The sequence below is a fragment of the Anolis carolinensis genome, chromosome 6, assembly GCF_035594765.1.
Source record: "Anolis carolinensis isolate JA03-04 chromosome 6, rAnoCar3.1.pri, whole genome shotgun sequence".
Taxonomy (NCBI): Eukaryota; Metazoa; Chordata; class Lepidosauria; order Squamata; family Dactyloidae; genus Anolis; species Anolis carolinensis.
The window spans coordinates 7,362,507-7,379,720 of NC_085846.1; the positions used below are offsets into that span (position 1 = coordinate 7,362,507).

At 42.3% G+C, this 17,214-nt stretch overlaps 1 protein-coding gene across 5 annotated transcripts in view; it reads left to right on the top strand.

Annotated features, from left to right (window-relative positions):
- The window catches only part of tinf2 (TERF1 interacting nuclear factor 2), a 19,272-nt gene continuing 2,058 nt past the window's right edge, over positions 1-17,214 (top strand). For 2 of the 5 annotated variants that reach the window (XM_008119556.3, XM_008119558.3), the window contains exons 1-10: positions 2-136; positions 5,069-5,308; positions 7,941-8,045; positions 8,218-8,319; positions 9,883-9,993; positions 10,855-10,954; positions 12,232-12,397; positions 12,482-12,627; positions 13,745-13,910; positions 14,089-14,126. In XM_008119556.3, coding sequence (XP_008117763.1) covers positions 5,087-5,308; positions 7,941-8,045; positions 8,218-8,319; positions 9,883-9,993; positions 10,855-10,954; positions 12,232-12,397; positions 12,482-12,627; positions 13,745-13,910; positions 14,089-14,126 — 1,156 coding nt within the window. In that variant the 5' untranslated portion in view covers positions 2-136; positions 5,069-5,086. The other 3 variants (XM_008119559.3, XM_008119557.3, XM_008119563.3) reach the window with 3 other exon arrangements.

Below are 17,214 nucleotides of genomic sequence, written 5' to 3' on the forward strand. Positions count from 1 at the left end.
GTCATATCACCATAGAAACGTTCCGGAAGTACGCCTTCAAATGAAATACATGCCCGGGCAGCGGATAAATGCCTCGAAGGAAAGCGGCCGGATGAGAGCGGATTCGCATTCCTTCCGCATTAATGACAGGTGAAAAGTAGGTAATCCGAAGGGAAACTATAGAACTGGGAGGAAGTCCTCTTGGACTACATTTCCCTGCATCCGTCACCATTGGCACTGCTGGCGGGGACTGCTGGGAGTTGTAGTCCAACTGGTAGAAAAGTTTGCTTGGAGTTAATTGGGGGTCTCTTTTAAGGGAAGGGAGCGAGAACTAAATTAAGTATAATATTATTATTAATAATAGAAATAATTATGATTTTTTTTTCTGTGTAAGGGGCGAATTGAGAAACTGCAAGTCGCTTCTGGTGTGAGAGAATTGGCGTCTGCAAGGACGTTGCCCAGGGGACATTGCCCGGATGTTTTTATGTTTTGTTTTGTTTTGTTTTGTTTTGTTTTGTTTATATATATAGGGGATTTTACATTATAAAAAAGAAGTGGGGGGAAGAAAAAAATGCAAATCACAATATTTCGCAGCGAAAGTGGGGGAACATTTCTTTATAGGTAGAAAGTAGGAAATAAGAAGAAAGAGAAAACAAATATATATACAGTAGAGTCTCACTTATCCAAGCCTCGCTTATCCAAGCTTCTGGATTATCCAAACCATTTTTATAGTCAATGTTTGCAATATATTGTGATATTTTGGTGCTAAATTCATAAATACAGTAATTACAACATAACGTTACTGTGTATTGAACTACTTTTTCTGTCAAATTTGTTGTTAAACATGATGTTTTGGTTCTTAATTTGTAAAATCATAACCTAATTTGATGTTTAATGGGCTTTTCCTTAATCCCTCCTTATTATCCAAGATATTTGTTTATCCCAGCTTCTGCCGGGCCCGTTTAGCTTGGATAAGTGAGACTCTACTGTATATATATATATATATATATATACACCCATGCATATATGTATACACATACATATCCATACCCATCCAAACCTATATATATATATATATATATATATATATATATATATATATATATATAAAAATCTAAAGAAAAAGGAAAAAAAATGATAAAAAAGGATTAAAAACAAAAGAGGAAAAATAATACTAATAATAAAAAATGTTTAATGTTTTACCATCCTTGTGGGAGGCTTTCCTCATGTCCCCGCATGGGAAGCTGGAGCTGACAGAGGGAGCTCACCCGCTCTCCCCGATTTCACCCATTGTGCCACCAGGGGCTCCAATGAAGTAATAATAATAATAATAATAAACTTTGTGTCCCGCCACTATCCCCCAAGTGAGACTCTACTGTATATATATACCCTGTTTCCCCTAAAATAAGACATCCCCAGAAAATAAGACCTAGTAGAGGTTTTGCTGAATTGCTAAATATAAGGCCTCCCCCGAAAGTAAGACCTAGCAAAGTTTTTGTTTGGAAGCATGCCCAATGAACAGAACACCAGAACATGCAGGATAGGTAAATGTACGTACCATAGATAGTTGTACATGGAAATATTGGTAGTAACAAGAAATTCTTGATAGGATTCTTAGTTTGTCTGGTTATGCTGGTTTGTGATGACAACACTGTACAGTATATAATAAATGTTCATTTTTTTTTGTTCAACAATAAATGTGAATTCTTCTTCATAGAAAAATAAGACATCCCCTGAAAATAAGACCTAGTGCATCTTTGGGAGCAAAGATTAATATAAGACACTGTCTTATTTTCAGGGAAACACGGTATATACCCATGCATATATGTATACACATACATACCCATACCCATCCAAACCTATATATATATGTAAATCTAAAGAAAAAGAAAAAAATGATTAAAAAAGGATTAAAAACAAAAGAGGAAAAATAATACTACTAATAAAAAATGTTTAATGTTTTACCATCTTTGTGGGAGGCTTTCCTCATGTCCCCGCATGGGAAGCTGGAGCTGACAGAGGGAGCTCACCCGCTCTCCCCGATTTCACCCATTGTGCCACCAGGGGCTCCAATGAAGTAATAATAATAATAATAATAAACTTTGTGTCCCGCCACTATCCCCCAAGAGACTCGGGGCGGCTCACAAAAGCACCACAAGGTGCAGCATATCATACAAAACGTAGAGACCTGAAAACAGGCCTTAGAAAATTATTAATGTGAGACCTTGCTCTGACCACCAGCTAGAACCCTGCTTTGCACTTTACTCACTTCTTCTTCCCTATGAGACCACGTACTGCCCTAGTTCTCCTATAACTGCTCAGTAGCCCTTGGAATTGAGCAGCCCTGGCCCTATCCTGGCCACCAGTTTGCACTTTACCCACTTCCCGGCCCTATGCTACTTCAAATAGTTGCCTTGGCCCACCCTGAAATTCTCACCTTTGATAGTTGAATTTCACCCAGTGGAGTAGTACTGAAACTGAATTTTAAACTTGTGTGATTTATTTTTAATAGTAATATGTTGATGTTTTTAATTGGCTACGTTGTATGTTCTATGTTGGTAAGGGAATGTTTTACCTACGTTGGAAACCGCCCTGAGTCCCTTCAGTGAGATAGAGTGGATAAATACATTTTTTAATTATTATTATTAGTAGTAGTACATGAATATAAAACAATACTGTACCATATAAAATTATAAAAATATAATAATAATAATAATAATAATAATAATAATAATAATAATAATAATACTTTATTTATACCTCGCCACCATTTGTGGGCAAGCGTTTGATGAGTGAATTCTGTTGGCTTCAACTCAGTCCGGATTAAGGTTTATGTACAAGGTTTTGCAGACGAATGGTTCAAGGATTTTATACTGTATGGTTTTAAATGTATTTATTGTATTTTTGTTAAATTATTCAATTGTTTTAATTGCTTATGTTTTATCTTCTTGTATTGTATATTGGCATTGAATTTTTGCATTGGCATTGAATTGTGAGCCGCCCTGCATCCCTTCAGGTGAGAAGGGCAGGATAGAAATGAGGGAAATAAATAATAAATAAATCTCCCCGCGGACACTCGGGGCAGCTCACATTGTTACAAAAGTAACAACACAAATACATTAGCACAATATACAAAGGTTAAAACACAGTAAGGTAATAAAACAAAAGTTAAAACAAAAAGTAATACAACAGTAATAATAACAAACAACCACCAATACAATTAGTCAAACTTCATAGGTGGGGGACTGCAGCAGCAATATAAAGATAGAATTATTAGATTAAAATACCCAGATAAGAGGGACCTAGTACAATTCAGAATAGAATAATAATAATAATAATAATAATAATAATAATAATAATAATAATAATAATACAGTGTTTCCCTGAAAATAAGACAGTGTCTTATATTAATGTTTGCTCCCAAAGATGCACTAGGTCTTATTTTCAGGGGATGTCTTATTTTTCTATGAAGAAGAATTCACATTTATTGTTGAACAAAAAAAAATGAACATTTATTATATACTGTACAGTAGTTGTCATCACAAGCCAACATAACCAGACAAAATGTGACTCCTATCAAGAATTTCTTGTTGCTACCAATATTTCCATGTACAACACTCTATGGTACGTACATTTACCAATTCTGCATGCTCTGGTGTTCTGTTCGGCAGGCATGCTTCCAAACAAAAACTTTGCTAGGTCTTACTTTCGGGGGAGGCCTTATATTTAGCAATTCAGCAAAACCTCTACTAGGTCTTATTTTCTGAGGATGTCTTATTTTAGGGGAAACAGAGTAATAATAACCAGAAACAACTGAACAAATAAACAACAAAATAATAACAACCACAATCAACACTTGTAACATAAAATCAAAATGGCACAACACAGAATATGTTAAAGATATCTAGTTGCCATCAATTCATAACTAAAGTGCCAAAGTGTCCAACTCAGAAGATTGTTTAAACATCCATGTTTTTAAATTGGATCAGAAGGATTGGAGTGTGGCCGCGTACCAGGAGCACACAACCCCCCTGTTACGTCAGCTCCACTGGCTCTCAGTCTGCTACCGAGCACAATTCAAAGTGCTGGCTTTAGGCTATTAAGCCCTAAACAGTTCTGGCCCAGCTTACCTGTCCAAACATATCTCCCTCTGTGAACTATCTTGGAGTTTAAGATTGTCTGGAGGGGCCCTGCTCTCAGTCCTGCCTCCTTCGCAGGTGCAATTGGCGAGGACAAGAGACAGGGCCTTCTCAGCGGTGGTCCCTTGGCTATGGAATTCCCTTCCCGAAGATATTAGATCAGCCCTCTCCCTCTTGACCTTCAGTAAGAGAGTAACAATATGGCTTTGTGACCAAGCTTTTAGAGAACTTATGCAATAGATAAATATGGAATACTGTGCAGTGACTATAGAAACGGCCCGGATTACTCTTGTGGATTATGTGATTGATTGTGATTATATTGTTTTAAATGTTTCTAATTGTTTTAATATATTTTATTATTCTACTAGCTTTGCCCGGCCATGCGTTGCTGTGGCTTATAGGAATCATTTGTTAGCCAGGTGGAATAGAACTGAATAGCCTTGCAGCCTCAAAGCCTGGCCATTTTCTGCAGTAGCTGGAGTAGCACCCTCAATCAAAGAGCCGCTTTGAAGCCTAGCTACTTCCTTTGTAGGGAAATCATTGTTTGTCCAGCTTGAATTGCACTGAATAGTCTTGCAGCTTAAAAGCCTGGCCGCTTTCTACATAGGGCTTGCTTGCTAGGCCAGGTTGAACGGGATGGAGTAGCCTTGTGGCTTCAAAGCCTGGGGGTTTTCTATCTAGGGGAAATCTTGGTTGGCCAGGTTGAACAGCACTGAGTAGCCTTGCTGCTTGCAAGCCTGGCCGCTTTTTACCTTGCGGAATACTTGGTTGGCCAGTTTGAATAGCAATCAATAGTCTCGGTGTGGCAGGTATGAATGCTGCAACTAGCCACCTTGATTAGCATTTAATGGCCTTGCAGCTTCAAAGCCTGGAGGACCGAAGTTTGCCCATGCCCGCGGTAGTTGCTGACGCACATTCTTGACTCTGTTTCTTCTTCTTTGATTCTGCAGTCCTTTTCTCCTCAGGTGATGTTGGTGGAGGAGGAGGAGGAAGAAGAGGAAGGGCCTGAGGGCCACAATCCCTTTGTGGCTCTGCGGCTGGTGGCAGCTGCTTCCTGGCACGTGGTCAAGGAGCGCCAGGTCTGCGACTTCCCCCGGGTACTGGCCATGCTGGAGGCCGTTGGAGAAGCCGCCCCGGATTTGGTGCACTTCCGGCACCTGGCTAAAGTGCGCCTGGGCCTGCAGGCAAAGGTCAGCTGGGGATATTCTGTGTCGGCGTGCCATTTAAACAATTGAGAAGGACAATCGAAATGATCAATAATTTGGAAACTGAGTGCCTCTGAGCAGCTTAGGGAACTCAGGATGTTTAACTTGGAGAAGAGAAAGCTGAGAGAAGGGGACATGAGAGGTATGTTCAAATATTTTAAAAGGATGTCAAATTGAATAGAATAGAGTAGAATAACTTTATTGCGCAATGAAATTCAATGGTTTCCCCAGCACATACCACAAAACAACACACGCAACCCTCCACACCTCTACTACCACCTCACAGCCCCATATGCCTCATCAATGCAAAACCATGAAGTTCAACATAACCATAGCTCTAGCATAAAAGCTGTCTCTCAGTTTTTTTGTCCTTCCCTTTGTCACCCTGTCCCACTTGCCAAATGGTAATAATTTAAAAAATATGCTGGGTGAGATGGATCCCCAAGAGTGCTCTGAGCTTTCTTGAGGCCGTGGTGCCTAAAAGTTCTTCCAAAGAGGAGAGAGGGCAACCAATGATTCTCTGTGCAGAAGTGACCCTTTGGAGCGCCTTCCTATGTGCCATTATGTAGTTACCAAACCACGTGCAGATACAGTAGGTTAGGACACTCTCAATAGCACAGTGGTAGAAAGTCACCAGCAGTTTTTTTATTCAGTTGTTGGTTCTTTAAAATCTCAGATAGTACAGTCTCTGGGTTGCTGTGAGATTTCTGGGCTGTATAGTTATGTTCCGGAAGCATTCTCTCCTGACGTTTCATGGCAGGCATCCTCAGAGGTTATGAAACTGTTGGAAACTAGGCAAGTGGGGTTTATATATCTGTGGAATAATGTCCAAGATGGGAGAAAGAACTCTTGCCTGTTTGAGGCAAGTATGAGTGTTGCAATTGGCCAGCTTGATTTGCATTGAATAGCTTTTCAGCTTCAAAGCCTGCTTTCTTCCTGTCTGGTGGAATCCTTTGTTGGGAGGTCTTAGCTGGCCCTGATTGTTTCCTTTCTGGAATTCCTCTGATACTTGAGTGTTGTTCTTTATTTAGTGTCTTAATATTAGAGTTTTTTTTAATACTGGTCGCCAGATTTTGTTCATTCTCATGGTTCCATTCTTTCTGTTGAAATTGCCCACATGCTTGTGAATTTCAATGGCTTCTCTGTGTAGTCTGACATGGTGGTTGTTAGAGTGGTCCAGCATTTCTGTGTTCTCAAAAAATTTGCTGTGTCCAGGTTGGTTCCTCAAGTGTTCTGGTATGGCTGACTTTTCTCTGGTTGAGTTAGTCTGCAGTGCCCTCTTAACCAACATTGCCGAATGGGTGCCTCCAGCAAGATTCTCCTTAACAGTGACACCCAGGGACTTAAAACTGGTCACCCGCTCCACTTAAGCTCCATTCATGATCAAGGATTGGACTTCTGGTCTGTTCTTTCTGTAGTCCATTATAAGAAGGGAGCAAGGTTGCTTACTGCTGTTCTGGAGACTAGGACACAATGGACAAATGGATTAAAATTGCAGCAGGGGGATATTCCACACAAATATTAGGAAGGACTTCCTGATGGTAAGAGTTGTACAGCACTAGAATATGGAGTCTCCTTCTAAGGAGGCTTTTAAGTGGAAGCTGGATGGCTTCTGTTGGAAGGGATTGTGTGTTCCTTCATGGCAGACTGGGGTTGGACTGCCCCACAGGCTTCTTCTGACCTCAATTGCTGTATGCAAATTACCCAGTTTTGGTACCATAGCTCTGGGCAACTGGAAAGGACTGTGGAAATCTCCAGCTCAGCTAGGAAAATAGTAGCTTGCTACAATTTGTAAGGCTTATTTGATTTGCTGCTGCAGTTTTCAAAGACTCTTCAAGGGTTCTATGGAGATATTTATTAACTTCTTTCTTCTCAATAGTTGTGGCACCCAGGATCTTCTACTCTTTTCTGCCTGCATCTTATGGCTAAAAGCATGTAGGTGACATTAAATGGAGACTCCACCAGAATTCCAGGCAGAAGTAGACAGCTGTTATAGTCGGGAAGTTCTTTCAAGAGTTAAGGTGGAATCTCTTTTCCTGCAGTTTGAATCCATGGTTCCATTGTGTCCTAGTCTCCAGAGCAACAGGAAACAAGCTTCTCCCGTCCTCCAAGTAACATTCTTTATACATGGCTCTCATGTAAGCAAGCAAGAAGGCATAATCCCCTCATTTCACAATCTTAGTTAAGTAGCCACTCTTTCAGCTAACATTTTTCTTCATGCAAAGATAGGTTTTGTGTGAGCACACTTATTTGAATTACAAGCTGTGAGCAATCAGTTAACTCTTAATGCCATCTCCAAGAGTTGTCCCAAGGTCTTATGCTTTGCCTAAAAATCTTTGAGCAAAACATAAGCAATTGTGTTGTTGTCCAGCTGTTAGGAATTGTGGGAATTGAAGTCCAAAATACCTGGAGGGCCCAAGTTTCCCCATGCCTGCCTTAGAGTCTTAAGCAATCCTGAATGGCATCCCTAATCCCAGTATTCTACTATTGGTGTTATGATCTAAGTTATACCCCCACCTTTTCCCATGCCTAGCTTTTTCCTGGCTGATAAAGCAACTGTGCTTTTCTTTCTCTTCTCCCCAACTCTTTGGTCATCCCTCCTTTTATCTTCCCTCAGATAATCATGACAATGCTGCAGAATGAGGAATACTTTGGGCACATCTACGGAGCTGTCGATGCCTTCTTTCCGGAGCACAACTCTACTGTGACCCACCCCAAAGCTGTGAGTGACGCCTTTGGGAACATAGCCACTAGATGATGATGATGATGATGATGATGATTATTATTATTATAGCAGCCACTAGATTGCCATGCATTCTTTCCTCGTGTCCTTCTGCGCCATTGCTTCACTGAAACGTTTCCTTCCTCACATGCCTTGCCCTCTTTTGCCACAGACTGCTGAAGATTTGCAGCTGGTGCAAGCAGCTCAAAATAATTTCCGGGATCTAGTGCTGAACTTGCTAAGTGACCATGTGGAGCGAGACAAGTACGTGCAGGTGAGGAAGGGAAGGAAGAAGTTGGCTGCTATCTTGTTAGTGAAATAAAAAGAGGATGCATTATTTGTATTGATTTATTACCTTTTGGTTGTGTTCCTGACTTATTGCAAGTCTAAAGTGAACCTGTTACGGAGTTCAGAAGGGGTTTGCCATTGCCTTCCTCTGAGGATGAGAAAGTGCGACCTGCCCAAAGTTACCTAGTAAATTTCTATGACCAAGTGATTTTTCAAAATAACTAGCCAGTATCCTAGTCCAATTTCAAACCACTACGCTAGCTCTCATTTATCACCTGCCTCTTCTTGGAGATCAAGGTGGGAAACCACAGACAAGCAATATTAGTCGAAAGAGCATGTAAAATAACATATAAAAACAATTTGTACATAATTTAAAATGTATAATTATCTGGTTAGGCCTCCTGGAAGAGATTGGCCCTACTGATGTTTTAAACCAGGCCTCTTCAACGTACAGCCCTCCAGGTGATTTGGACTTCAGCTCCCAGGATTCTTGACCATTGAACAAGCTCCTAGGCCTTCTGGGAGTTGGAGGCCCAAACACCTGGAGGGCCACAGGTCGAAGAGGCCTGTTTTAAGTGTAGGGTGCACTCACACTGCTAAAGTGATACAGTTTGATGCCACTAATTGCCATGGCTCACTGCTGTGGAATCATGGGAGTTGTAGCTTTACAAGGGCTTAGGCTTCTTAAAGAGTGCTAGTGCCTCGCCAAACTGCAGCTTTCAAGATTCCATAGCACTGAACATGGCATTTAAAGTGGTGTCAAACTGCATTAATTCTACCCTGAGGGTGCATTCCCCTGTCTTTTTAATGTTGTTCTTTATTTGCTGTCCTGATTTTAGAGTTTTTAATACTGGTAGCCAGGTTTTGTTCATTTTCATGGCTTCCTCCTTTTGGTTGAAATTGTCCACATGTTTGTGGATTTCAATGGCTTCTCAAAAACGGGAATTCCACACAAGAAACACTCAGAGCCAGCTAATCACCTCCCAACAAAGGATTCCCCCAGGCAGGAAGCAGCCAGGCTGTGGAAATGCAAGGCTATTAAATGCTAATCAAGGTGATCAATTGCAACATTCACACTTGCCTCAAACAGACAAGAGTTCTTTCTCCCACCCTGGACATTCCACAGATATATAAACCCCACTTGTCTAGTTTCCAACAAACCACAACCTCTGAGAATGCCCACTATAGTTGTGGGTGAAACTTCAGGAGAGAATGCTTCTAGAACATAGCCATACAGCCCGGAAAAGTCACAGCAGCCCAGTGATTCTGGCCATGAAAGCCTTCAACAACAATTTTTTACCTCATATTTTGCCTGGAAAATCATTTACAGTTGAGGAATTTTATTATGTCTGTAATGAGATCATTGCTAGATGTACCAGCAACCAGCCTGGCAGACATGCTTTGAGTTGACTTAAGTTTCCATGGTAGGTACAGCTTTTTGTTACTGACATGTGTACCACAATTTTTAGTTCCTCCAGATTTAGGAAGATGTAATGATCTTGAAATAATAATAAAAAAAACCCAGTTCTTATCTTCTTCCATCTCTCAGGAGCACTTGGAAAACGATTATGGAGAAGCCTTTTCGAATGTGGTGGAAGAGCTTTTTTGCGATTATCTGTGGCAGCTGGAAAGGACCCTTCCGAAGCCTGACTATCAGAAGGTACCGTGTGGGAGGAGGAAAGGGATGCGCAAATCTGGAGCCTAGTTATGGGTCAGCATTTCTGCCACCCCCACAGTCCTGGTATCTGCCCCACAGCTTAATAGTGGTGCATGTGCTTTGTGCTGTCCTTCCTCTTCCAACCCAAACTGTTAAAAAGTTTGTCAGAGTTGGGTTGGATGAAACAAGAGGTGATGAGAGAGTTCTGTAAAGGTTAAAAATGTATCGGGAAGTAGTTCAGTGTTCTGTAGATGGCACTAACTGGGCCAGGTGGGCACTCCGCAAAGGCCATCCAGTCCAACCCCCTTCTGCCATATAAGAACACACAATCAAAGCACCCCCGACAGATGGCCATCCAGCCTCTGTTTAAAAGCCTCCAAAGAAGGAGCCTCCACCACACTCTGGGGCAGAGAGTTCCACTGTTGAATAGCTGTAATGGTCAGGAAGTTCTTACTAATGTTCAGGTGGAATCTCCTTTCCCGTAATTTGAACCCATTGTTCTGAGTCCTGGTCTCCAGAGCAGCAGAAAACAAGCCTGCTCCCCCTTTGTTATGACATCCTTTCACATATTTAAACATGGCTACATTCTGAATCCGCTTTTCACTGCTATATAGCTATCAATTGGAACGCTGGGGCTTGTGGGTTAGGAAGGAGCTTTTGGAGTTCTCAGTGAGGGAGATCCAAGACTCAGCCAAACTACAAATCCCAGCATTCTGCAGCCATAGCAATTAAAGTGGAGCCATGGCACAAAAACTATGTAATTGAAAAGGACCCATAGTTCGTAAAATTTCCACTTTTAGCCTTGTAACCTCAAGAGTAGCTGAAATCCCAAGTTCTCATTATTTCTTATTTTATCTTCCACAGTTGTTGGAGGCTGTGCGTTCATGGGGCCCCAGGAATAACGCCCAGATGAATTCTGCAATCCTCTCCCGCTATTTCACCGTCATGGGATACCAACTCGTAGGTAGGCAAAAAGGAACCACAGATTCTGTCACTTGAGCTGCTCAATTTACTACAAATAAGACTAGCTCTTTTATTAATTTTTGTTCTAAAAGACCCATTAGGGCTTATTTTCAGAGCATGTTCAACAATCTACATTTATTCAAATACAGTCATGCCATCTTCTGGAACATTGTCTCCAAACCCCAAATTTCTTGTGACTCCATTAACAACAACAACAATGAATTTATTACCCTCCTCTCCCTGCAGGTTGAAGCGGGATACAACAACATAATAAACAAGAGATAAAACACCATTAAAAGACAGAGTTAAAATAAAAGTTAAAGTCCGCTAATAAAATGCAGATTAAAATTTGCAATTTAAAATCGACCAGATAGGCCTGTGTTTTACATTCTAACAGCTGATCTATCTGTCAAACCTCTTCCAGCAGGCCATTCCTCAGTCTTGGGGAATCTGCCTGAAAGGTATAACCAGAACCACTGCCGCACAGTGCCACCAATTCCCAAACCCTCCAGAAAGATACCATGGTTGAGGGTATCGAAATCCGCTGAGAGATCTAAAAGCACCGACAGGTTTTCTATTGAATCGTTGGCCCCATGTCCAGCAATAGAGCTCACCTTAAATGACAACTTCTTAATTATATATTCATATTATTATCTTATAATTCAATGCAGGAAGCCCCCAAGTTATGAACAAGATCGGTTCTGTAGGTTCTTAAAGTTGAATTTGTATGTAAGTTGAGAGAGGTATATTTTTAAGTGGCACTCCAGCCAAATATATATATGCAAGCTTTCACATAGGGAAAGATTCACGCCCCGTAGTGCTTGTTTTGCTGTCTGTGCCTCTGTTTAGAAGATTTCACCTCACTTTCTGTCCCTGGGATCATTGGATTTTGGCTCTTTGAAGCAAGGATTGCTGGGAAAGCTTTAGTGGAGACCCCTTTCCCCCATGATAAAAACTCTTCCAGGAATGAATTCCTTCCGAGAGTAGGATTTCTGTCACTTCCTGTTCTCACCTCCATTCTTAACTATAAGTTGTTTGTAATTTGGACATTTATAACTCTGAAACTGCCTGAATGTCCGATCCATTGTGTGTTGTAACAGGTGTACTACATATAAATGCGTAATGGGGCTTTTTTGGGGGGGAGGGGGGGACTTATATTATAAGCATCCTGAAGAAAAATCATGCTAGGCCTTGTTTTCCAGTTAGGTCTTATTTTCAGGCAAACGGAGTATCTTCCCCTGACCTCCAGTTTACACACCATTTGTTTGTTTGTTTCAGGGATCACTGCACGCCTATCCACGTCCAACCCGCCAAGCCCTGCACGCCACAGCGAAGGGGAGGTTGAAATGGAAGAGCCCTCAACCCCTCCCGAACCATGTCAGGCCCGCTCAAACCTGGGCAGGTCCGTAGTAGAGCCAAGTTGCTTCCAATCTCCCCAGGAAAGGTAAGTTCCTGCTTACGCCCATCTCTTTTTCCATGCCGTTACTCCAAAATTTATTTATTTTATTTTATTTTATTTTATTTACAGTACTTTTACCCCGTCTTTCTCAACCCCGAGGGGGTGGGGACTCAAGGCGGCTTCACAACAGGGCAGTAATTCAAGATGGCCAATGGCACCTTCTTTCCTCCTGTCCAGGGATTCCCAGGAGCCCCAGTCAAGCAGCCAAGAAACAGGTACCTCCTGTTCTTTTTCCAACTACAACCTGTCAACATATGAATTTCCCAGAAGCTAATATGAGATGCAAATCAGTCACACAATTCCTCTCTTTGTGCCACTGATAACAGTCATATTTGCAAAGAAGGCTGGGGCATATCAAAATGGCAAAGGAAGCTAGGCTTTCCGTCAGTGGCAATTTTGAGTGGATCCCACGCCATTTCCTTCCCTGGCATCTGCTTCTCCCTAGCCCTTCCTCTAGTTCTGTCTCTGCCCTTATATTCTCCCATGTCCCAGTTTCCTGAAATGCCTGCCTCTTCTAAAAGGATCATGGGCTGGAAAGTGTGAGATCACAAGAAAGATGTGACTCCTGCACTTTGTTTAGAACATAGGTTTTTTCTCTAAACCTGAGCATCCACAGATATATAAACCCCACTTGCCTAGTTTCCAACAGACCTCACAACCTCTCAGAATGCCTGCCATACATGTGGGTGAAATGTCAGAAGAGAATGCTTCTGGAATATGAAGACAGCCCAGAACACTCACAGCAACCCAGTGATTTGAGCCATGAAAGCCTTCAAGTACCACAATTTTAAAAAAGCCAGTCTTTGAATTCGAGGATTTAAATATCAAACTACATAGACTCTGGCACAAGCCAGTACAGGTAGTCCCAGTGGTGATGGGCACACTGAGTGCAGTGCCTAAAGACCTTGGCCAGCACTTAAAAATAATCAGCGCTGACAAAATTACCATCGTGTCAGCTACAAAGGGCCACCCTACCTGTATCTGAACACATTATTTGCCAATACATCACATAGTTTTAGACACTCCTCCACTGAGAAGAGGATTTCTCTCACTTCCTGTTCTCACCCCCATTTGTAACTATGAGTTGTTTGTAATTTAGACATTTATAACTCTTATAACTGCCTCAACGTCCATTGTGTGTTGTAACAGATGTACTACATGTAAATGCGTAAATGGCGCTTTGGGGGGGGCGGGAGTGGTTAGGGCTTATATTATAAGCATCCTGAAGAAAAATCATGCTAGGGCCTGTTTTCCAGTTAGGTCTTATTTTCAGGCAAACGGGGTATCTTCCCCTGACCTCCAGTTTACACTTCATTTGTTCGTTTGTTTCAGGAATCACTGAACGCCTATCCACGTCAAGCCCGTCAAGCCCTCCATGCCACAGCGTAGAGGAGGTTGAGATGGAAGAGCCCTCAACCCCCCCTGAACCTTGTGAGGCCCCCTCACACCTGGGCAGGTCCGTAGTAGAGCCACGTTGCCTCCAGTGGCCCCAGGAAAGGTAAGTTCCTGCTTGCGCCAATCTCTTTTTCCACCCCATTACTCCAAAATGTATTTATTTTATTTACTGTACTTTTACCCCGCCTTTCTCAACCCCAAAGGGGGTGGGGACTCAAGGCAGCTTCACAACATGGCAGTAATTCAAGATGGCTAATGACACTTTCTTTCCTCATGTCCAGGGATTCCCAGGAGCTCTACTCAAGCAGCCAAGAAACAGGTACCTCCTGTTCTTTTTCCAACTGCAACAGCATATGAATTTCCCAGAAGCTAATACGAGATGCAAATCAGTCACACAATTCCTCTCTTTGTGCCATTGATCAGAGACATATTTGCAAAGAAGGCTTTGCATCAAAATGGCAAAGAAAGCTAGACTGGAAGCTAGGCTTTCCGTCAGTGGCAATTTTGAGTGGACTCCGTGCCATTCCTTCCCTGACATCTGCTTCTCCCTATCCCTTCCTCTACTTCTGTCTCTGCCCTTATATTCCTCCCTGTCCCAGTTTCCTCTTCTAAAAGGATCATAGGCTGGAAAGTGTGAGATCACAAGGAAGATGTGACTCCTGCACTTTATTTAGAACATAGGTTTTTCTCCAACCCTGAGCATTCCACAGATATATAAACCCCACTTGCCTAGTTTCCAACAGTCCTCACAACCTCTCAGGATGCCTGACATAGATGTGGGCGAAACGTCAGGAAAGAATGTTTCTGGAACATGAAGACAGCCTGGAACACTCACAGCAACCCAGTGATTCGAGCCATGAAAACCTTCAAGTAACACAATTAGAAAAAGCCAGTCTTTGAATTCACTGTTTATGAATGCTCCCATGAGAAAATATATAACGATATGGTTGAACTACAATTCCCAGAATCGTGGATCAGTCCTCCCCAAACCAGGCCTCTATGCACAGCTGGCCCTTTTGGTTCTGTGTGCCAAGTTTGGTCCAGATCTGTTGTCAACTGGGTTCAAGGCTGTCTGGATAACGGTGAACTACAACTCCCATATGCCAAGGACAATCACCCCCCAAACCCCGCCTGTATGCAAAGTTGACTATGTTGGGTCTGTGTGCCAAGTTAGTTCCAGATCCATCATTGGTGGGGTTCAGAGTGTTCTTAAATTGTAGGTGAACTATACATCCCATTCCTTACAACTGAATTCTCCCCAAACCTCTCTTATCTAGTAGCTTCAATTGCTGTGTGTCTTAGAAAAGAGTAGGAAAGGGTTAAGGGAGAGGCAGTGAATGGAGCCATGCAAATTCCACGCCAATGGAGAGAGACAGGAACCCTGGGATGTGGCTCGCTGTGACCTGCAATGTCCTTGGAGGGAGGGCTTTGGTGGCTCCTCAGCATTGTAGGTCCAAGCAGTTGCTGGAGGCGGGAGGCTGGGTAAATGGATACCTCCGCCACATACACACATAAACCTGGTGGCACAGTGCATTAAAGCGCTGAGCTGCTGAACTTGAGGACCAAAAGGTCCCAGGTTCAAATCCCAGGAGCGGAATGAGCGCCCGCTGTTATCCCCAACTCCTGCCAACCTAGCAGTTCGAAAACATGCAAATGTGAGTAGATCAATAGGTACTGCTCCAGCGGGAAGGTAATGGCGCTCCATGCAGTCATGCCGGCCACATGACCTTGGAGGTGTCTACGGACAACGCCGGCTCTTCGGCTTAGAAATGGAGATGATCACCAACCCCCAGAGTCAGTCATGACTGGACTTATCATCAGGGGAAAACCTTTACCTATGGATAGGAGTTCTTCACCTTTCTTGTCAGCCCTCCATATTTGAGGATTTGATTAAAATGTTCTCTATAGGAGTCCCTAGATCACAGCTTTCCAAACTGTTGGTGACATGCTTTGTAGATATGCATTATTTCACAATTCAGTTTTACTGGCAATCTGGAGTTTCATACAATATAAATATTAAATAACATATAATATATGTAAGTTTAATGCAATCTGTACTATATAAACAAGGTGTAGAATTTTTCCTTTATACTTCGGTACAGTGATACAGTTAATTCTTGTGTAGTTTCTCCTATTGCTGCTCCATGAGGTTCATCACAAACATCATTATTAACAGATTTTCTTTTCTTAATTATAAACGTTTCCATTTTGGTGGCATTTACTACAACTCAGTCAACAAATTATATGAATTAAACAATCATAACAGTACCTATGCTTGAACAGCACCAGCCTTTGATTGTAGGGACAGGAGCATTTTTCACATGATAAGAGTTTGGGAAGCTCTGGGGTAGATCCATCAGTGTGACTCTGTGGCCAACTTCTGCCAGTGGTTGACCATAGAATCACATTAGAGAACTAGAGCAGTAGTTCTCAACCTGTGGGTCCCCAGATGTTTTGGCCTACAACTCCCAGAAATCCCAACCAGTTAACCAGTTAATTTCTGAGAAAACCAGCCCAGGTCCCTTGGCGCATCTAGTTTATCTGGGCCAGGTCACCACTCACTTAAGTCTCCTTTTTTTCTCTTTTTTTTCTCTCTCTGGCACCTGCCGGAGCACTAACCCAATGAAAGGCAAAGAGCACTCCTTAGATGCCTTGCCATCGTCTTCCTCTGAAGGTTTATATTATGTGTCATGACAACCAGGGGTAGATTACCCCTGGCCATGACTTACTGGGGAGCCTGGCTTGTTAAAGATATTTTGAAAACTATGTCTCTCATGTATATAATTTGCCCCAAGCACTTCATGTTTTTTCCTGTGTTCCTATTTTGCCTATATGTTGTGTTAACCTAATGTTTTATGCTCCTGAGACCCCCATTCCTTCCCTTTGAGGGAAACCGTGTTCCTGAACCCAAAGATGTCTTGTGTCCCACATAATTGTATAGCCTGGGGAAAAGAAACTAAGCTGGGAACTTCCTCATCAAGTTCCCAGTTTCACCTATATTTTTGGACTTTACCTGGACATTGCAACACAATAGTTCTATTCAGGTGAGGAAAATAATCTCCCTTGCCCCTTGGGGAGAGAGCAATTCACCACCCACGCTTTTGACGACTGGGACCACTCACGTCAGAAGGAATCAGCATTTCTGCAGCCAAAACCCATCCGCTGTCATTTTTGCATGATTGTATTAATACATGTTTTGTTTCTCTGGGGTCTGGAATTGCCAGACCAGCCCACTTACTGGGCCATGCCATGTTCATCTCATAGAACAATAGCCTTCCTGAGTAGGGCCAGAAATGCCCTCCATCATTTTACTATTTTTCCTGTCAATAAAGAGGAATTTCACCTGTCGCCACTCCAATCACCCATTGTAAACAGCCATGCCGGCCGTGATTGGTCAGAATTAGAGG